Source organism: Callorhinchus milii, unplaced genomic scaffold, assembly GCF_018977255.1.
Source record: "Callorhinchus milii isolate IMCB2004 unplaced genomic scaffold, IMCB_Cmil_1.0 Scaffold5, whole genome shotgun sequence".
NCBI lineage: Eukaryota > Metazoa > Chordata > Chondrichthyes > Chimaeriformes > Callorhinchidae > Callorhinchus > Callorhinchus milii.
In genome coordinates, this window is record NW_024704746.1 from 29,003,022 (window position 1) to 29,024,948 (window position 21,927).

The window sequence follows — 21,927 nt, forward strand, 5'->3', positions numbered from 1 at the left end:
CGGGAATTATGAAAAAAACAATCCTCGCGTTTGAAACAGTGCCTTATGCTGTCAATGTCACAAAAGCGCTTGTATTTCTACGCAATAATTCCATTATAAACCCAATGAGACATGATGGTTCCAAAGCAGTTGTGTTAGGGTGGCCCCCATCCCTCCCTGATCTGTACGTGCTTTTCCTCAAGTGATGTGCATTTCAGATTGATTTGCAACATATGAAACATCTGCTTGTTTTTTTTAAAAAAAGCACAAGTTAAATTTGGTCAATCCTATCATTGCTGTTTGGGGCATGTTTCTGATATAGATTAACTATTGTTTGCCTGCATAGTATCAATCAATGCACCCCAGTCAATGAAAGTCAGTGAAAACTGCAGCCAGAGCTGTAAGCTTAAGTGAGCCATAAAAGTGTTTTGTGTTGAGTTCCCGAGTTGCCATTCAATAGTTAGTGCAAAACATCCAAAATACTTTTGATAGTTTAAAGTGTACCTTTCATGAAAGTTAGGAAATCTAAGTGCTTGGTATAATCTCCTACTAAACTTTTTATTGGCACTCACATTCTCTATTACGCCAGCTAAGGCGAGCTGCAGTGGGCTATTCAGCAATGTGATTAAACTGAGCAATTTAGTTCCAAGTTAAAGGCTTTTTTACCCTCTCCCACCCCCACTTAGGAACTAACCGTAAATGTCAAATTATTCTGCTTACTCTCCACTTGTGATGATTCAATTGGAAGAGATCATGAACTAATTAAATCTAATTGTTTGTGGTTTTCATGTGTATATTTCCAGTTAGGCATCTCTCTGTGTTCTCCTTGGTTTCCATTGATCTGCAGTCTTTTAACTGTGGTGGATTGCTTTTCCAGGGGGTAATAATCCCTTCAAAAAAATAAATTAATTTTATATATTAAAAAAATGGCCACTCAATCCACAACTGTTTGTGGGACCCTGCTGGGCCCAATTGGCTGCCCACAAAATATACAGTCAATGCACTCTACCATATATTCTGTGAAGTGCTTTGAGAGGATGCAAGGATTATTATTATAACTGAAGCGAGGTGAGTGGAGTTTTTATTCCTGCACCTTACTGTTCTAAAGCATAGCAACTTATCTATTAAGTGTCGCATTTATTCTGAATCAAAATTGTAACCGTGAATGTGGAATAGATTACAAGTGAGTTGTCTTTTATCATCCTACAATCATCTCATGGAGCTATTTGAAAACAGAAAGAACTTTCTCCTTGTGTCTTGGCCAAGAATCCCCCAGATAAAATTGATCTTTCACTTCATGGCTGTTTGTGGGATATTTCTGTATACAAATTGGCTGCTAAATTTGCCCACAAAATACACAGTCTACACTTTATAGTAAATTCCATGAGAAATTGTGAGATGTCTCAGTGACTTGATAAAGCGCTACATCAAATGCAAGCATTACTATTATTAATATAGCACAACCCTGATTGTAACATTAACCCAGTCAACAAAACAACTCCTTTCAACCAATCTCGTAAGAATATATGGCAGCCTTTACAAGCTATATCTGAAAAATCTCAATCTCAGAACAACATGTGGAATCCATATATCAATTTTTCATGGGGCATATAAGTCAGAGTTACACATGAAATGTACACATCATAACCATATGTTGTTTTTATTCATTAAATTTATAAACTAAAATCTCTCCTGTATACATTTCAGCCTCAGACCTTGCAAACAGTACTGGTTTCTGACTATATTCAAACTCTGAATTTGCCAGATCTCAGCAGGATAAAGAGCTGTAAAACAGATTGCAGTCATTTGAGACTCATTAAAATAATTCAGAACAGTCGCTGTGCGTGCCACAGCCTTGCACCCGATTGTACACCATCAGAGGCACCTCCTTAAAATGTTTCAGAGTCACATTTATAAGCCCAATTTAACCTCTTTATTGTTCAATGAAAAGCCTCAAAGTGTGCTGTTCTCCAAAAACTTGTGGCTGCGCTGCATATTTCACCTGGTCAATATTCAGTTAAATAAAAGGGACATGGTGCTGGAATATGACGTGTGAGATTTACAACACTACCGTTGTTTGCCACCGTGGTGCACACTATCAGCGAAATGATAATATTATATCTATTAAACTGTTAAAGCGATTTAAAGGTTGGATTTCTTCACTTCCCATTCTTTCCCCCTCTTCTCCTCCTACACACTATTTCCACGCTTCTGCTATCTGCAAGTACAAGTGGCATTCATTCATTCATTCATTCACCTGTGCCTGAGCTTTTGGTAATGAAAGCAGAATTGAAATTAGAGGTTTATTGAATCTCTTAGTTTCATGACCAACACTAACTCAAGATGTTAGGGTTTTCTCATACAGTTGTATGTCATATAACCACACGAGTGTTTTATGTAACATTATGGCATTGAGTAGGAATATAATGAGGCCAGGTAATCAAGTAGTAAAGTCCGTAAATAGCTAACTGTTTACAACTTGTATGTATATTAGAATATTATCAGTTATCTAATATTCCTCTAATAGCTAGGCTACACGACAAATAACTTTCTGTCAATAAAAGAGATTTTACTGCATATTTATTGCTTCGATCTGGGCTCAAATCCTGCCCGAAGTATTGGAAAGAATATTCTTCTCTTTGCTACTTGTTAGAGTTCTCAGGTGAGTGAATTTGGACAGTGTTAATGTACAACACCAAACTGTACATAACTTGGCATTTTCACTAAACTGGACTTGAATGATTGATGGTGTTCCTGTAAACCCCAAACTGAAACCGTTTCCATTCTCTAACCTTAAAACGTAACATGTTATACCCAAAAGAAAAACAAAAGCATATTTGAAGAGTGTGCGGTTTAATCGGAAACTATTTTGAACATAACAGAAATTAACAATTATATAGCACCTTTGATGTTGGGAGGACATCTCAAAGGGCTTCATGACTGGAGACGGGCATTCTTCCCACTCAGCTCAGTAAACCCTGCAAGGCAAAGCACTAAATGGTAGTGTGGGAAGCTTGCCTTGTTAGCAATTGCAAATTGCATGGTTTTATCTGGTTAATTTCCAGCAATACCCTCAATGGTCACTCGGGGCTCCCCAAGCCTTGGCAATTGCAAACCTGTGGTTAAACTTTAGACGATTAAGACCCTCGGTGGAAAGAGTACTCGTTCCATTCCAGAACTATGTCATTTCCATTTGTTTGTGGAAACTCTCAGCAGTTTTGTATGGCTAAGATGATCTCTGTATTTATCATACACCTGACTCATCAAACAAAATTCCTAAATAATAAAAGCGGAAATTGCTTTTAAACTATCGACAAGCTTATTGTATCAATTATCCAGTTATGGACTCATAATTGTGTTCTTTTTCAGGGGCGCTGTTCAAGTAAATCCGCCTACTCTGTGCAGAATGATGGAGTGCAAAATCAATGTGTTTGCTGTTCAGCGACCGCTTCAACAAAGTTGCTGGTGCCACTGAAATGTCAAAATGGGACCGTCTTACACCATGAAGTAACAGATATGCAAGAATGTGCCTGTGTCAGCCGCCACTGCGAATGAACAAAAGAAAAGCCCAAAGATAGTAAAAGTGGCAATTCCTATCAGAACTGGAGCCTCGCATTTCACATAAGGCTAAATTCAGTATTGGGTGATCATTTTTGGTGCCGTTAATCAACCACTGATATGATGTATAAGCGTTCTTGCTTGCTAATAACACACACTTGTAAATGTGGTTAATACCATAGCCTCATCTTGCTTTGATGTATGAACCATTCTGAATGTATACCTGTCTTACTGCCATCACAGGGTTGAATGTAATAGTTTGGCATTTACACAAAGGAACATTGTAAAGCTTATTTGTATCGAACCATTCATTAGTTCTGTATTATAAAAGAAGTTTCTGCTGGACATTCAAAGAATGGCGATTTTTTTTCTCGAAATGATTCTATTAGTTGTCAATATAAGTTACTTCGATTCGGTTTTCCTACAATTTGACACATCAAGTGGTGTATCTATCTTTTCTATTTTGCATTTATCCTAGAATCTGAGCTGCTTTAGTGAAAGCAGCTGAAGGTTGTTGTGATAGAAGTTAGTATCTTATTTCCAGGTCTTGTTAGTTTCCTAAATCTGTGGTAACATTGCTCCTCAGTATTGGAATTCTGTCACTCAATCCACGACTGTTTGTGGGACACTGTTGCGCGCAATTGGTTGCCGGTTTCGCCCATAAAATACACAGTCAATCCACTTTACAATATATTCTGTGTAGCTCTTTGAGACATGATAAGGCGCTATATCAAAGGCCAGGATTATTATTGGGATTATACTGGAGCATTCGTACACTGACAAGCCATTGAACTGAGGTGTCTTAAATGTATATCTTCACGATTAATATCGACTTAGTTTCCTGTGGCTGCAAAATCATTATTTTAAATTTGAAATGAACAGCTGTTAGTGTACGTGGGATGAAGCCCTGTGTGCAGATAATAAGATGTGGACTTGTCTAGCAGCCTCCTAATCTGATAGGGTGACACGCATGGAATGATTTATAATGCTTATGATAATCAGTAGCAATAGCAAGCATACGGGTTGCAATTTTTAGATGACAAAGCCTATTAGGCTTTTGTATTTACTCAAACCAAATATCTCTGTGATGGATACGTCATACAACAAGCAGACAACGATCCCATCTTAACAGAAATGAGTGGCATTTCAGTGAGATGCTGCAATTGCCTCATTCTATGGTGTTGCCCCATGCTGGTAGCAAGATTTTAGATAAATATCTATTTGGTTTTTTTTTGTGTCTGTATTGCTGAGGTCTGATATAAAGCTTCTTAACATTCTATCCCAAAGAATTCCTCTTAGACACAGAGTGATTATTTTCGAAGCGTGAAGTTTCGAATGGGATTACAACAACATTTCTAAACCTGATTTCTTTCATTTTTGATGATCTATTTAGGGAACATGTATTTGCATTGGTTCGATATGTTTGAAGAAATGCCAACCTTTCACCTATTAATGAAATTCAAAGTACAGTATATAATTCTACGCTTAGAATTAAACATGGGAAGATACTGCTTTGAAATCCCACAGGCCTGATTTTATATTGATCCCTTTTCCTGCCAGTAGAGGTCTACTATGCAATGATTTGTTGAGTCCCCAATAGTGACTTCTGCTGATAATAGGAAAGGTGTCATGCCAACATGCAAGAGCTTGATGCAATCTACCTCCAGTGCCTGGAGTTTCTGCAGGTCAACGAGATGCATTCCCGGTTAATTCACGAGTTGGTATGACTTTGGTGATACATAAGTTCTGGTACAACTTGATCTTCAGTTTATTGCTGCATCAACGAAAGAGAATTAGTTCCACAGGTGACTGGGCCTTGGATTTTTTTTAACAGAACCTGTCAACCGTAGCATACTGTTGGATTCATGCTACTCTGTACTCAGCTTGTGGGAAGAACATGAGAACAGCTCTGAAAGATTACCCTGTTGATATTCTCTGTATTGCTGTGTAAATCACCAGGAATCTGTTCTCTACCTACTTCAAACATCAGGTGCAGAATTATGATTATTACCCCAATTTTAAATAAGCCTAATGACTTGACTTTGCCAACCTGCAACTGGGTACTCTGAGCATAAACAGAGTGTGCAACTAACTCATGTCTTCCCAACTGGGGAAAAAGTCGTACACTCCACAACTAGTGAAGTGAAACTGCTTCTATGGAAGTGGTGAGGCGTTTCTGTGTGGGTCAGAATCCCAATGCCCTCTTCTCATACACAGTCACACCTTTCGAGCAAAACGCCAATAATAATAATAATTATTTGATCACTCAATTCCTGACTGTTTGTGGGACCCTGCTGCGTACAATTGCCAGTCTCGTTTTGCCCTCAAAATATACAGTCAATTCACTTTACAGTATATTCTGTGAAGCGCTTTGAGACGTCTCAACGACTTGATAAGGGGCTATATCAAATGCAAGGATTATTATTATTGTTGTGATCTCAAGCATAAGATTTATTCATGTTTGTGCTACTTTGTACCTTATGTTCGGTGGCTCAGCTGGTGTTTTTCTGATTTACATCTGATACAAATCAGCCAAATACTCTTGCACTTTCGCTGCTAGGTTGACTGCATAATTAAACAGCAACAGTTTAAACAACAGTCAAATGAAGAGACATAACAGCTGGGTTCTTGGGACAAGGTAAGGTACAAGAATCCTTCTCTTGTCAGCCTATTTCATCTGCTAATGTATGTGTTACACAACAGAGTGTTTTGAAATTATAAATGGGCAACCTATGGTGCTTTAACAGCAACAAGCTCTACTTTGCTCTACTCTCCAGCCTTAAGATACGGTTGAATGCTCAGCTAAACTGATCATCTGACAAATGTAGTGGAGGATTACATTCTTTGCCCTTCTGTCCCCTGTACCTGCTGTCAAAGAACGTTGTGAATAATCGCACCTAGCCTCTTCAATTTAAACACTGCGTACATTATACAGAGAATATAATGATAATAATAATCCTTGCATTTGATATAGCACCTTATCACATTGCTGAGATGTCTCAAAGCGCTTCACGGAGTGTAAAGTGAAGCGGATTGACTGTATATTTTATGGGAGAAACACGTCAAACAGGTGCGGATTGAGCGACCCAATTATTTATTTATTTGTTTAATTATTTATCTGTTTGTTTTTGAAGGGATTATTAAATAAAACAAAATGCAAGTTGCCCGCATGACTTTTTCCTTAATGTAAAACAAGACAATTGTCGTAGACTTTCTTTTACCTGTTGAGATATGAATCCTTTGTGCAAAACAAACCACACGAGTAGCATGATGTGATGTACTGTATGTGAGATCACCGGTGCACCTGGCTGAAAACTTGCACGTTCTAACCGTGCACTCATTTACAAGATGAATAATTAACATTTAAAAATCTGGAATTCATACCGTTACATTGATTGCAATGTGAGATTGCAGGGACAGTATAAACACAGGCAAGAGGATTCGAAGAGATTCGCTGAACCTTGGATTTTATCGCAAGCATTTTCTCTAAAGGTGCTTTGCTGGGACATTATTTTTTCCACGCCTGCCAGCATGTGGTAGAGTAACCATAAGATATACCTTTACAAGAGAGGACTTATCCTATCGTGTTTCTTTGTGAACTGGCGGTGAGAGTGCGGTTTGAGCAGGCTGTGTGGATAACTTATTTCCCTTCCTTTAAGAAGCGTCATTTGGAAGAATTGCACCAAATGATTCAACGCATCGATGATTTGAACACGGGTGAAAGTGAAGGGAAGTTGAAACGAGAGGGCGATGGAGGCTTTGCAGATGATTTTACTTGTTGAGTGGTGATTAAAGGGGAAGATGCACTGTCTGTTTGCCTGTTTATGGCTCGCCTAACACATTTCGTTCAGTCATGGAATTAGCTACAAGAGCTGCCCGCAGATTAGCCCAGTGCACAGCTAGAAACAGATTGTACAATGTGACAGTACAACAAAGACAGGCGATTAGCCCCGTGTCAGATCAGATCGACACCTCCCCTCGCAACATGGCAGACCACGGCCGGCAAGTGCCCGGTAAGTGTCCACTTTTCTGTCAGTGAAGGAATCGGGGGGGGGGGGGGGTGGGGAGAGAAAGAAACAAGCTTGTGGAGCTCTTGTGTTTGAAGCGGGGCCGTTCCATTGAGGAGATGGGATTCAATCCATTCGATGGGATAAATCCATTCGATGGGATTCAATCCATTCGATGTTTTGGTCGGGTTTCCATTAATGACCGAGACGTGTGAGCAGTCATTCTAAGTGTTGGAGGCTTCAAACAAGTCGATGAAGAGTAGCAGGAGGTTCTTTTTAGGCTTTTTATAAATGTGGTATTTATGAAATGTATCTAGTAAATGCGGTGCAGGTTGATCTGGTTGGTTCCAGACAAGGAATTATATATGAACCTTCTGTCTCGGATTATTTTCTACTGTAATAATACTTTGCAGTGTTTACTTGTATTAGGAGGACACTTTCAAAACAGATTGAATGCTTTAACGTAGCTGCAATAGCTGATGTAGTTGAGCTCTGAGGAAATACTGTACTTCAGTGTAGGCCCATGGTGAAGTGATGTTATTTTGCTCTAGCAATCCGTCATATCAGAGATACAGTACTATTCACTAAAGTGTCATTATCTGGTTCATGAAACAGTTTAGTTGATTTCAGATTGCATGATACTGGTGGGGCAGGATAGCTCTAATGCTAATCCACATATGTATTCGGTCTGCAAAGTATTTTCTGACGATTATATTTCAATCTAAAATTTCATAGTGAAATGCAAATGTTAACATTATACCCAACGCTTGATTTATGACCGTAACTCAGTAACGGTTTCAATCAGGAACAGAACATGTGGTTTGCCCTCAAAATAAACAAAATACACTTTTCAGTAGATAAGTATATATGCAGATCTTAAAAATGGGACTCCATACATTCAGAAGGATATGTTGCTGGTTTAATTGACAGTTTACAGTGCAAATCTGCTGATGCTAAGTGGCTTAGTTCTACTTCCATATAGAATTGGTGCCTCTAGTATAGACCAATGGACTTACGAGCTCTGCCAATCATTATCAGAATGTGGATCACTTCATTGTATTGGCAGAGAGAGCGGGCAGGACTTCCAGCAACTTACTAAAATCAATCATCTCAGGATGGTCAGGCAAGGCAGACTGCCTGAGAACTCCCCACACTTCAAATTTCAAACCCTGCTCTGTCTCTCTGGGATGCTACCCTACGTGAGAGGCGCTATGTAAATGCAAGTTGTTACTGTTGTTGTCTGTCTGTCTGTATGTCTGTCTGTCTGTGCTGTGGAATTCACACTATTTACTTTGTTGGGCCTATTCCAAAGCATTGATGGCGGTTGGCAATAAGTGCATGCAACTTGTCTTGAAAGTTACAATGGCAATAATCAGTTCTGGCTGTTTGATCGTCCTTGTAAGTCTGGGGAAATTCTATACAGGAAAGCCATGTCAAAACAGTACCATGACTTAACAAGCCTGAACATGCAGCCTGACAGCTCAACCTGCCTGTACGTAGAAACAAATCATTTGAATACACATCAACGACCATAAATACAGCACTGACTATATAGTAAAACTCACATAAGTCTGATGTGTATACATCGTATAATTGCCTAAGTCGTACATCTGCCCAAGTCTGTTCAAGAGTTTATGTTCTATGAAAGTTTGACATAACTTGTGCTTTGCAAAAGTCATATTGAATGTATGATACCACTTATGTGAGGTATTTCTATTTATTTATTTATTTATTTATCTGTATTTCTATTTGCCTCAGTTGGCACTGATGTCTTAGGACAAACCCTGATAACTTTCTCTCACTGTACAGCTCAGCTCTCTGGGGACAGTGTGAAAAGGATTCAATGCTTGTTCAGAAATTTAGGAATAATTTTGATTAAAATAAAAAATGAATCCAAACAACTGCGCTGGCAAAAACAACTGGTTGCAAACACGCCAACCCCCTCCTCATACCACCCACCCCCCCACCCACCATCGACCCCTCCCCCATGATAAAAATAGCCTTATAAAATGGATTATGCAATTTTTCTGAAGAGTTTTAAAGAACTTTAAATAATTTGATCTTTGAACAAACTTCATCTGCGCAAAAATTCATTTTATACATCATATATCATTTTGCAGTGCTATCTTCGATAATGTATCATAAAGTTAACTGCTATTTGACAAAATTTAGAAGCTATTTATCCAGGTTAGAATATTTCACATGTTGGAATATGTTGTGTAAAATACATCATTTGAAAAATGACTTAGAAAGATTGCATTTTGCTGCAGTCTTTGCTCAAGCTTGCTGCAACAACTAACTACAGTGGTTATACAAAGAGACCTTTGTAATCTCTTATGAACAGATTGCCCAATAATCCTTACACATCGTGCATACAAAGCACCTACAGAAGCAGCAAGTGATGGACGGACACATTCTGAAAGACATCTTACGGTTCCTGAGCGATTGACGGAGCTGCACTTGAACAGTATCAATGGGGTTTTGGAGCAGGAAACTTCAGTCAGAGTCAGTGGGGAGGAGCCGAACAGCCCATCGGTAAGTACGTGGGAAAGCGACTGGAGGGTTTATTTTGGTCAGCCGAGTGCCTGACACATGCGGAAACCCATCACCGTGCTTAAGAGTGTTGAAACCAAACTGAGCACCTCGCCTACACATGGAAATTCCAGAGATAGATTGTTTGAATGAAAGACTCACTCTCTCTCTGGAGGGACACATCCTGCTTACTTAACTCCGGAAAATATTAGGCACAAGCAAGGCTTTGGGGACCCCCGAGTGTGACTTGGGGACCCCGGAGGCTTGTAATGCAGGTTATCAAGGCAATTCCTGCTCGAAGGCTGCACCTCCCTGCTCTCGCCAGCCCCTGGCACTGAACACCACAGAGCTGTGAGACAAAACTATTTCCTTTATTTTGTGTGAATGAATGTCAGTCACCAGGGCTGATCCCTCCAAACTGACCGTATTGATTTTGAATGGTGTGTGTATGTTAACTTCTAGTTTGAACGCAAACCTGATGGATCGAACAATTTCACACAGACTCTCAGTAAGTTTCTTATTCTTGATTGTGTTTTGGTGGAATGGATGTTTTAATTATAATAGGGAGACATAGGATTATTTGAATTGTTGGCAAATTCCACAATTGTGCTGATTTTTTCTAAGCTATTAACACATCGCATTTCCATTAAAAGCCAATATAGAACCTACATTTCACTATTCGGTTTTATATTTTGAAGGATTGTTAAGGAAAGTAATTTTACCTGTTTTCAAAAGTGATTTTCTTGTAGTGTAAGCCATACTATAGAGTAAAGATATACTGTAGTGTAAAGACATACGGAACTGTAAAGACATACTATAGAGCAGTGTAGTTTTGGTTAATTTCATGTTCTGAATGGGGAATTTCAATAGGATACATAGTTGAGATCATTCCAAAAACATTTTTTAAGACATTTTGCAAGCATGAAGTTCATAACAACACATTGAAGTCCCATTTGATTTCATCATTAACTTGCTTTATGCTTTATTAAACTGTATAACTTGCAATGTACGTTAATATGGTGAGAAATAATAATAATAATCCTTGCATTTGATACAGTGCCTTCTCACATCATTGAGCCATCTCACAGTGCTTCACAGAAAATTCTGTAAAGTGAATTAACTGTACATTTTGTGGGAGAAACGTGGCAGTATGACTGCACACAGCAGTCCCACAAACAGTCTAAATTTAAAAAAAACTGCTCATTAACACTTTACTCATTGTGCTTTTTTGTTTGTTTTTAGGTTTCTAACAACTACCTTGATGACAGTAACCGGCCAAATACAGTTGGCTTGTACTTCAATGATGGAAAGAGAAGGGTGGACTATGTCTTGGTTTATCACTACAGAAAGCATACACACCTGACTAACATTCATTTGCCTGGAGCTCTTATCCCTAATGGGAATACACGGAGTCCCAAGAAAAGTGAAATCCCAGATCATCTCCCTGGTTCTAAAAAAGATGTGATTATAGATATCGTTAGGCTTGAAGATCATCTGGAGGAAGAAGAAGGAAGGATTTGCAGAGAAGAGTTTGAGAAGACCCTGTTAGAAAGTGGACTTGAGTTAGAGAAAGACAAAGAGGTAGGAAATCAGTCTACAAAGAGTGTGGTAGTTTGTCACTGCAGCCGGTCAGTCGCATGATGTGACGGGTCAAGACTATGTTTTCCAGGTTTCAATTGCGTCTTGACCCATCGCCGCATGCGCACTTACTGGCAAGCGTTGGAATTGCACTGAATCGGGGAAATGATATACTCGTGCGCATGTATTGACGGATCAAGACTACATTTGCATATGGTCATAGGTGCCCATGTGTCGATGGGACAGGATGTCACTTCGAACAATTCAATGCAAACAGTTACACGCGGGAGGAATGGAGGAGAGGAACGATGTTACGAGTCAGGAGATGATTAATATGATTAGCGCAAAGAAATCTAAGTGGATTTGATAGGAAATTGAATGAGACTCAGGTGCATGTATGACTTAGGCAATTATTCAATTTATAAAGATAAGACTTCTGCGAGTTTTACCCTATATGCTTAAAGGTACAAGTGCTTTGGATATTTCTTCTGAGAGTGTGATGGATAATTTTATTATAATTTTCTTTATAATATTTATAATTTATAATGTTTTATTCAAAATTTTATTTGTAAAAAATTATTTTAACATTTTATTTGAATTCTTGTGAAAATTAAAACTGATGACTTGAGGATAATATAACACATAATGCTTGATATTATTCTGTGATTTCAGAAGTTAATTTAATTTACAATTATATACTGATAACATTTAAAATATTTTCACATCCGTTTAAAGTGAGAAAGTAATGCAATAACCTGTGACTACATTGAACCATTGTGAAGAACAAAAGCTTAATTAATAGACTCCAACAGGAAATGGAAAGCATATCAACTGTGATTACTTCCTTGTCTGTCCCAGGACACCTTATTCATGAACAACAACAACAAATTATATTTGTATAGCACCTTTTTAGTCTTAAAAGTTGTGATGTGGAGTGAATTATAAAACTGACACACTTGAAAGGCTCTGGTGATAACATAAAATCAGGTGATTTATTATTTTTTCACAGTGCCATAAATAAATACCTGTCTATGTGTTTTGGAGAATTGGTAGAATACACGTAATACATTGTAGTCAGCAAGTTTCCAAAAGGGAGTTTGTAGGAGGATATTTTTACATATTTTTACACAGAGTGCTGTTAGGTTATGGAATGCTCTGTTGGGTACAGTGGTCAAGGCAAGTATTTATATTTAATAATAATCCTTGCATTTGATATAGTGCCTTATCACGTCTCCGAGACATCTCAAAGCACTTCACAAAATATAGAGTGAATTGACTTCTAGAGGCAGCTGGGTAGAGCGGTGACGAGGAAATCATTTACAGGGGTTTGGCAGGGTATGGTATGGGGAAAAGGTAAGAATGGATTGTTCTTTCAAAGAGCCAGCGCAGACACTATGGGCTGAATGTCTTTCTTCTGTGCTATAAACATTGATGCTTTTATGATTCTGCCATGCACCAGAACTACTCCTTAGCAAAAAAAAGGGTAATCAAACCAAGTCAATTGGTATTGTTAATTGAAAAAACCCATTGTATAAGAATGAGATACAATGGGCCAAAGGGCCTCTTCATGTGAACCTCCCTTGTGTTCTTGTGGTTACCATAGAATATTGTGTGTGATTAAAAGGAAAGTCTATCTAGTACATTCTGAGTAAGAGAATAATACTAATAATCCCTTGAAAAATATTAGCCACTCAATCAATCCACGACTGTGTGTGGGACGCTGCTGTGCATAATTGGCTGCTGCGTTTTGCCCACAAAGTATACAGTCAATTCACTTTACAGTATATTCCGTGAAGCGCTTTGAGGCAAAAACTGCACAGTAATGGACAGTATTTGCCTGATATCTAAAGTAATTCATTACATTAAACAGTTCTGGATGTTAGACGTGATAAAGTGCTGTTCAAATGTAGGCATCATTGTGGTATTTATTATTAATATACTCATGATTTTTTAATCCGAGAGTTAGTGATACAAAACAGATACCACAGAGAAAGTGCATGGAGAGGTTTGCTTTCCTTTGAGTCCTGATGATGCTGTTCATTCTCCAGAAATCATACATGTATCTCACCAAGTAAAGACTCTAGGAAGAAGAGTTTCTCACATTTTAATACTGGATATTTGGACAAAAAGTGTGGACAAAATGTGGAGTCCTGTAGCTCACTGGTTAGAGCACTCGCTTTGCAAGCGAGAGACCTGAGTTCAATTCCAGGCAGAGGGCGAAACCTTGGGCAAGTTTCCTTACTCCACACAGAGCCTAATAATAATCCCTCCAAAAAAACAAAAACAATAATTAAAAATTGGTCATTTTCAATCTACGACTGTTTGTGGGACATTGCTGTGCGCAATTGGCTGCCACGTTCGCCCACAAATATACAGTCAATTCACTTTACAGTGTGTTCTGTGAAGCGCTTTGGGACGTCCTCCCGACATGAAAAGCGCTATATCAAATGCAAGGATTATTATTATTATAGGTTTGAAGAACATCTCGTTTCATGATCTGGACTGTAATAAGGTTACAGTGCATCAACAATAATAATAATAATTCAGTGAACAGCTATTTCGACTAATTGACTCTCAAAGCTACAATATCGATATCTCTGATAACTAAAAATGATTTTCCTTTTATTTTTACAGATTAAAAACCAAGGGACAGTTTTTGTAAGACTACATGCTCCTTGGCACGTCCTCAGTCGAGAGGCTGAATTTTTAAAAGTAAAAGTACAGACCAAAAAGGTAGGTGTTACGATTTGTTTACTGATGTTTTATATGGATTTTCTGCCTGAAGTCATTAATTTGTGCAGGAAGACTGTTCGATAGCACCAGCTGCTCTCCAAGCCTCTGTCGCAATGGTTGTTTCCTATCTGTGCCCAAAGATCTGAGGGCAATTATAACTGAGCCTAATTCAACTGACGTCTATACGTTTAGACAGTGATTACTGGTTAGCAACCAGGAATGAAAACCCTGATTAATTGTTCCCCCGCCCAGCCCACCCTGCCCCGCCATTGGCGGTCAGGCCTTCAGTCTCTCTGCCCCCACCCTTTGGAACTCCATCCTACAGTCCCTCAGCCTCGCTCCCACCTCGCCTCCTTCAAGGCCTGTCTGAAGACCCTCCTCTTCGCCCGCTCCTTCAGTCACCCTCCTACCCCTACCCTTCCAGTCCTCCACACCTCCCGATCCCAAACCCCAGCTCGGGTCCAAATCCCTGACTTTTCCAGCACCCTGGGATGTCCTCCTGATGTGAAAGGCGCTGTGTAAATGTAATTTATTATTGTTGTTGTTTTTGTTGAGATGTCTCAACGACATGATAAGGCGCTATATCAAATATAAGAATTATTATTATACCTTGGAAGGATTACTGAGTTCGGCAATGTGATAATTAAGATACACAAGTGAGGATAAATCTTCCATGGCTTTCTGACTCCGTCTACATTAGTGATAATTCTGGGGTTACATATTGTTGTTTATATTATTGTTCTCACATTTGATATAGAGACTGATGTTGTATGAAACGCAAAACTTATTATTATCATATTATCGAAATGTCTCAAAGCACTTCGCAGGATATTTACTGTGAAGTGAAGTGACTGTATTCTAGGTACTGTGACAGAGAGTGTAGTTGTCTTTATTATTAGCACTGAAATGCAAGCAGGGTTATTGAAAGTGAAGGAACAGTACACCTGTTTAGAGCTAGACTGCATCATTTAACCAACTGCAATAAAACGATTATTGTGATTGCTGAAAGATAATGATAATAATAATAATAATAATTCTTGCATTCGATACAGAGTCATTGAGACATTTCAAAGCTCTTCGCAAAATATATTGTAAAGTGGATTGACTATTTTTTGGGCTAAAAAGAGAAAAAAAATATCATAGAATTGTACTTACTGAATTTGCTAAAATATTGCAATAATTTACAGAACAGGCACTTAAATCGAACAGTTGTTTTCTATTTAATACTTAACGTATAGAAATTGAAAACACTTTCTCTTCTAAACCCTTTAATCATTTCTCAACTAAATCCTTTCTCGATCAAAGGTTTTCTTTATTAAAGGCACAGTACAAATTTATATAAAAACATGCCCTAAATTTTGAACGGTTTCCAGTGGCTCATGTATAATTTGAGTGATGCAAAATGTATTGAAGTATTGGCATAATAAGCAAGCAGCAAACAAACATTGAAATGTGTTTCGAATTAAATATTTCCCTCAGGTTATTCTGAGTCCTTTAAAGCACTGCGGTGTGTTGCTTCTGAAATGTCCAAGCGAGTATTACTTCTCAAATACACAACTGGCTGATGTACTTGTTATTGGATTGAGAAGGTAGAATATTTAAGCAGCTTGAAGCAATTAGTGTTGGGACAATGTAGGTCACAGCTCCTGAGCGATTAGTCATTGTTGGAATCTGTGTGAGTGGAAAACTCATCTCCAGAATCTGTTGAAAAATTGCTTTGTTAGTTCCTTGTTTGTTAGTGTTTTGAAGCAGATCAGTGAAGTAGCAGAAGGTTACCATAATCCAATGGTATCTACTCATTTAAACCACGGGCTATCTAATGTATAAACTGGCAGCGACAACACTTTGCATTTATTTAGCGTCCCCTCACACAGGATAGCGTCCCAGAGCGCTTTACAGTGGTGGAGCAAGACACCGAGGAGAGAGGAGGTGGCCGTCGAGGAGGACGGTCTTCAGGTGGATGTTACAGATCGTATGGTTCTAGTCAAAAAGAGAAAGGAACTTTCTGTGTTGTCCTGAGGGTGAATGATTCAGTCAGTTTAATAGAACCACAAGAGTCTGATTAAAAACCTGAGATTGAAAGGGTAAGGGAATTAACACGGCTGTTTTCTTGTCCAAATAAAATAAACAGCCAGCTTACTGGTACATAGCTGTTAGCAAGTGGGCGAGACCAATGATTATTGTTTTCGTGGCTTTATACAGGCAGTAAAGTGTGAATAAATTATTATTACAATTGTGAATTTGTGTCTGTTTGATGTCATCCAAGTGTAAGAAACTTTGGCCAAAAAGTCATAAAATCAGTCCGTAAAAATTGAAACAAAATCAATTACAAATAATTGTCAATATTATTCAGCAAAATCAGAAAAATATATAACTCAATTTCCACCAGTTCGAAATTTAGGTAAAGAACTGATTGAATAAATATGGTAAGTCATGGAAATAGTAAGAAGTACTGTTTCATGCCTCAAAATAAAATAATTGAGTTTGTTTTTCCTCTCTCAGTACCTCTTTCGAATATCAAATAATTTATGGTTGTTGTTTATTTTATTCCATTATTATACTTTAGTTTTTTTTATCCACAACTGTTTGTGGGACACTTCTGTGTGCAATTGCCTGCCACGATTCACCACAAAAAATACAGTTAATTCACTTTACAGGACTATAAATTCTGTGAAGTGCTTTGAGGCATCTCAATGACGTGATAAGGCAATTATTAAATACTCAATGATGTGATAAGGCAAGGATTATTATTATTTGTACCATAGTTTTGCTTTAGTGTTAAGCCAGTTTCCTTCTCTTTCAGGGCTACGAACTAAAAGAGGAAAGTAGAATCAAGAACAAATTGAACTCAATCTGGGAAAAGCTCACGAAGCCTTTACAGCCCAATGTCTCAGAGTCGCAAACGATTAATAAGAATAAACACGTGTCATCTCCATTCTGCAGAGAAAGAATGCATTTGTAAGTAATTCCTTCGAGAACAAATTAGGTAGATTTCTGTTAGGAAAAGACATCTTGGGATACAATACATAATTTAGGACATGACATGTCATCTGTCGGCCAGCATAGTAAATTCTTATGTTCTTATATAATGTTTAAGTGGAGTCCTGTAGCTCAGTGGTTAGAGCACTCGCTTTGCAAGCAAGAGACCTGAGTTCAATTCCAGGCAGAGGGCGAAACCTTGCGCAAGTTTCCTTACTCCACACAGAGCCTAATAATAATCCCTCCAAAAAAACCAAAAACAAAAACAATAATAAATTGGTCATTTTCAATCTACGACTGTTTGTGGGACATTGCTGTGCGCAATTGGCTGCCGCGTTCGCCCACAAATATACAGTCAATTCACTTTACAGTGTGTTCTGTGAAGCGCTTTGGGACGTCCTCCCGACGTGAAAAGCGCTATATCAAATGCAAGGATTATTATTATTAAGAGTCCATTTTGGAATCCACATAATCTATTGTTTAATAAAAGTTCTCAAGTCTCAATCACATGTTTGCACATTGCAAGAAAACAATGGCTTTTTGTGGGCCATTGCATTTGATATAGCGCCTTATCAAGTCATTGAGACGTCTCAAAGAGCTTCACAGAATATACTGTAAAGTGAATTGACTGTATATTTTGTGGCTGAAATTATTATTACTTTACGCTGCTCCCTGATGAAGGAGCTTAATATCTGCACTTTTTATGACCTGATTACACATTTTCCTATTCCAACCGTGGGAATTTCACCTTTTACTTAAGGAACCCATCAATGTAATGAGGTGTGGATATTCTAAACCAAATTTTCCCTTTACGTCACCTTAACTTCCAGAAGCAATGTTGCTTTTCTATCAGCAGTAGAAATGGAGTCAGTGGAATAGATCGTAAGTGTGAATTATATTTGTAATGGCTAAAATACCGAGAACTGATTGTGGGAAAGTAATATTTCTGTGGAAATTGCTTTGGTAATGTTGGTGGAGTAAAGTGAGAAATCTATTTTAATAACAGGCTTAATGATCCAGATGCCATTTTTTTTAATTCTATGTCTTATTTAAAAAATAAAGTTGAAATAGCATTCACATTGTCTGTTGAATATTTCCACAAAACTTCTTTTCCTTTTTTTCTGCAGGTACAACATAACAAATAAGGAAACCTTTTTTGATACTGCAACACGGAGTCGAATAGTAAGTCACTGAGCAGCTTCGTAAAGACAAAAGTTACTTCTCCTTTCTTTAATTACATTTGAGAAAGATCAAAACATATTTGTGTTTTTCCCATAGTAACAACTGGATGCATAGAAATATACTGTGTAACATTAGAAAATGTGAGCCCACAATCACAATATTGGCTTGGAAAATTCCATTGCTTTCATATTTAAGGATTTGAATAGAGTGCAAAGTAAATACAATGTTTCTCAGATGTATTGTGGTGGAGTTGATTTATAAATTTGTTTAATAATTCGACAGAGGAAATGTACATACCGCAAGATAAATACAGTATATGGTTTGTGAACTCAGGTTTGGTTGCCTCTCCTTAAGTGAACACTCAATAAGTGCACATTTTTGTTAAGTATCTTGAAATTCTCTAAATCAACTGAATTAGTTTCAGGTAAATCAATACTCAAAGCTGAACTTGAATAAATTATTATTTTCTTGCCTAGATTACCCGTTTTCTCAAATACTGTGACTACATTAAACAATCACAAGATATTTTTTATCAATTCACTAAACTATCAAATTACCTTACATTAATCAAGATTATAATAGTAGCGAGCTTCCATTGCAATGAAAAGTTTGGAATAAATTGAAGAATAGATGCTGTTCTCAATGGTGAAACCCAAGAGATCTTTCTCACAGTATTGGACTTCTGACTCATGGATATTCTCTCAATTAGTTAGCAGATAAAATGATGAGACAATTCAGAATGTCCAAAACCATGAGCGCTGGCATGCACAATTCTGCAGCTTGAGCCTTTGACAATTTGCTTTCTTGTTCCTTGCAGGTATGTGAAATATTGAAACGAACGACCTGTATCAAAGGCAGTTATAATATGGGTAAGAACCCTCTGCCCCCAATCATTGTGAAGTGCTTTGAGAGATGTTGCGTTGACGTGAAAGGCGCCATATAAATTATTGTTGTTGCAAGTAATTGTTTTGCTTCATTATTATATCATGGGTTTATTCCTGATACTGTGAGTAATACATAACATCACCAATCACGTCTGACTCCCCTGACTAGATAATGGTCATTAATCAAATGGAAAATTGAACATTACTTCCAATTACTACTTCATTATAAGTGGTGTACTGTGTGTGGGAGGCAAAATAACAGGAAGCTGGAAATGATCCCTAGGGCTAATTCATTTACAAAAAAGACAATGGAATCAACCGATTTTATACTCCACTCTCACCACCAACATGATCTGCTCCTTCCCTCTTCTATGTTTCTGTTTCTATTCTCAATCCAAAATAGTTGAGGGTAGAAGATTTTAACAAAATATCCTTTACCATTTGCAAGCATAGGAACATAGGAACTGAAGTAGGCCATTCAGCCCCTCAAGCCTGTTCTGCCATTCTATTAGATCATAGCTGATCTGTACCTCAATTCCCAATTACCCGCCTTTGCCCCATATCCCTTGATTGCCTTTCCTAGCAAAAATCTATCCACCTCTGTCTTGAAAAATTGAATGGATCCACAGCCTTTTGGGGGAGAAAATTCCAGATTTCCACTACCCTTTGTGTGAAAAGGACATGGAACACAGCAACAGCCAGTGTCCAGTGTTATTCACACTGTCTTAGGCCAATATCCTCTGAATAGGGTCAACAGTGGGCTCTGAAATGATCCAGTAAGTTGTGAAAAGGCGTTATTGTCTCGTATTGTGATCCAAGGTTCAGATGATGAATTGTTTTTTCATGGGTATAGATGTGCGCTCGACGCTCATTGAATGTTTCTTTCTTTTTCAGGTATAACTGCATTGATAGCGAATGGAGTGTATGATTCAGCTTATCCTCTCCATGATGTAAGTGTGACATGTATAACATGTAGCTTGTATTCCAAAGGGCGTGTTGCATAGCACAAAGTTGTTCTAAGGAGCTGTAGCTTAGAGTGGGAGCACATGAATATTGTGATTATCAAGTATCCTCGCAATGAGAAAGGCAGTGATGGTGAGAGCCGTACATGGCTATTCTTGTGAATAATCTCTGAGCATCTGTGGAGTCTTGTAGCTTGGTGGTTAGAGCACTCGCCCCGCAAGTGAGAGACCTGGCAGGGAGAAATGTTGGGCAAGTTTTTGGGGCTAATAATTCCTTTTTTAAAAAAAATGGTCACTCAATCCATGACTGTTTGTGGGACACTGCTGTGCACAATTAGCTGCCACGTTTCGCCCACAAACTATACAGGAAATTCACTTTACAGTATATTCTATGAAGCGCTTTGCGACGTCTAGAAGACGTGAAAAGCGCTATATCAAATGCAAGGATTATTATTATTATTATTATACAGGAAATTCACTTTACAGTATATTCTGTGAAGCGCTTTGAGACGTCTCAAAGACGTGATAAGGTGCTAAGTCAAATACAAGGATTATTATTATTATTAAGTACAACACAGTGGCAGGAACACCTTAGAGCAATTCGGTATCTTAGTTGAGGATGGTGATTAGTGCTGAGAAACCTAGAGTGAGAATATAAGGTACATTAACAAAGGGAAAGACAACATATACAGTGGTCAGCATAACTTAGGCAGTAAATGATGCACACTATGACCAATTTAACCATGTTACATTTATTCACGTTAGGTAATATATTTGTATTTCTTTAAGGGTGATTTTGAAGGCAATGACACAGAAGAGAATGAACGCAAGGTTGAGTATTTATCTAATTTATTTATACATGATAGAATCACTTGTATAAGACTGTCCAAAGGTATAAATGCAAACATATTTCAACATTGAATGATTCTTACAAGTCATTTATTGTATTAAGAATTAATGACTTTTTTGACCTTTCAGCTGCTGTATCAAGCATGGGCACGATATTCAGTCTTATATAAATACCAACCAATAGACCTGATAAGGTAATCTTTACCAAGTTCTCTTTCTTTCGTGAATCCTCGTGTTCACAATCCATCATTTAGTTTGTTTCTGTTCTTCATATGTTTCAAAGAGCCTAGAAAAAGATATTTTTACTGTTAATATTCAATTTCATGCCCAATGCTGCTGCGGATATCATTTAGATATTGAATTATCATTAAATTGCTAATATATTCATCTTTCGCAGGAAATATTTTGGAGAGGAGATAGGACTATACTTTGCCTGGCTGGGTCTGTATACAGAGCTCCTTATCCCAGCATCGCTGGTTGGGATCATAGTGTTTCTTTATGGATGTGCTACAATAGACAATGATATACCAAGGTAAGATTTCTCTATTAATCAATAAAATACTCCCCAACCCCACACTCAATCTAATCGGACAGTGTATCGCCTCTGAAAATAAAGAATTGGACTGAAATCCAATCTTCAGTACCGATGTTTTTCTGGTAGTTTGAGAACAGTACATATGCGCA

General features: G+C 37.9%; 2 protein-coding genes across 2 annotated transcripts in view; both read left to right on the forward strand.

Annotated features, from left to right (window-relative positions):
- The window catches only part of vwf (von Willebrand factor), a 41,817-nt gene extending 37,927 nt beyond the window's left edge, over positions 1 to 3,890 (forward strand). Inside the window, exon 52 of the mRNA XM_007904158.2 lies at positions 3,349 to 3,890. Coding sequence (XP_007902349.2) covers positions 3,349 to 3,534 — 186 coding nt within the window. The 3' untranslated portion in view covers positions 3,535 to 3,890. The remainder of the gene's footprint in view (positions 1 to 3,348) is intronic.
- A 3,500-nt stretch (positions 3,891 to 7,390) lies between these two features.
- LOC103185587 (anoctamin-2) overlaps positions 7,391 to 21,927 on the forward strand; it is a 36,705-nt gene continuing 22,168 nt past the window's right edge. The window contains exons 1-11 of the mRNA XM_042335031.1: positions 7,391 to 7,550; positions 9,889 to 10,079; positions 11,319 to 11,657; positions 14,289 to 14,387; positions 17,191 to 17,345; positions 18,494 to 18,548; positions 19,366 to 19,417; positions 20,327 to 20,382; positions 21,184 to 21,225; positions 21,373 to 21,437; positions 21,641 to 21,775. Coding sequence (XP_042190965.1) covers positions 7,391 to 7,550; positions 9,889 to 10,079; positions 11,319 to 11,657; positions 14,289 to 14,387; positions 17,191 to 17,345; positions 18,494 to 18,548; positions 19,366 to 19,417; positions 20,327 to 20,382; positions 21,184 to 21,225; positions 21,373 to 21,437; positions 21,641 to 21,775 — 1,349 coding nt within the window. The remainder of the gene's footprint in view (positions 7,551 to 9,888; positions 10,080 to 11,318; positions 11,658 to 14,288; positions 14,388 to 17,190; positions 17,346 to 18,493; positions 18,549 to 19,365; positions 19,418 to 20,326; positions 20,383 to 21,183; positions 21,226 to 21,372; positions 21,438 to 21,640; positions 21,776 to 21,927) is intronic.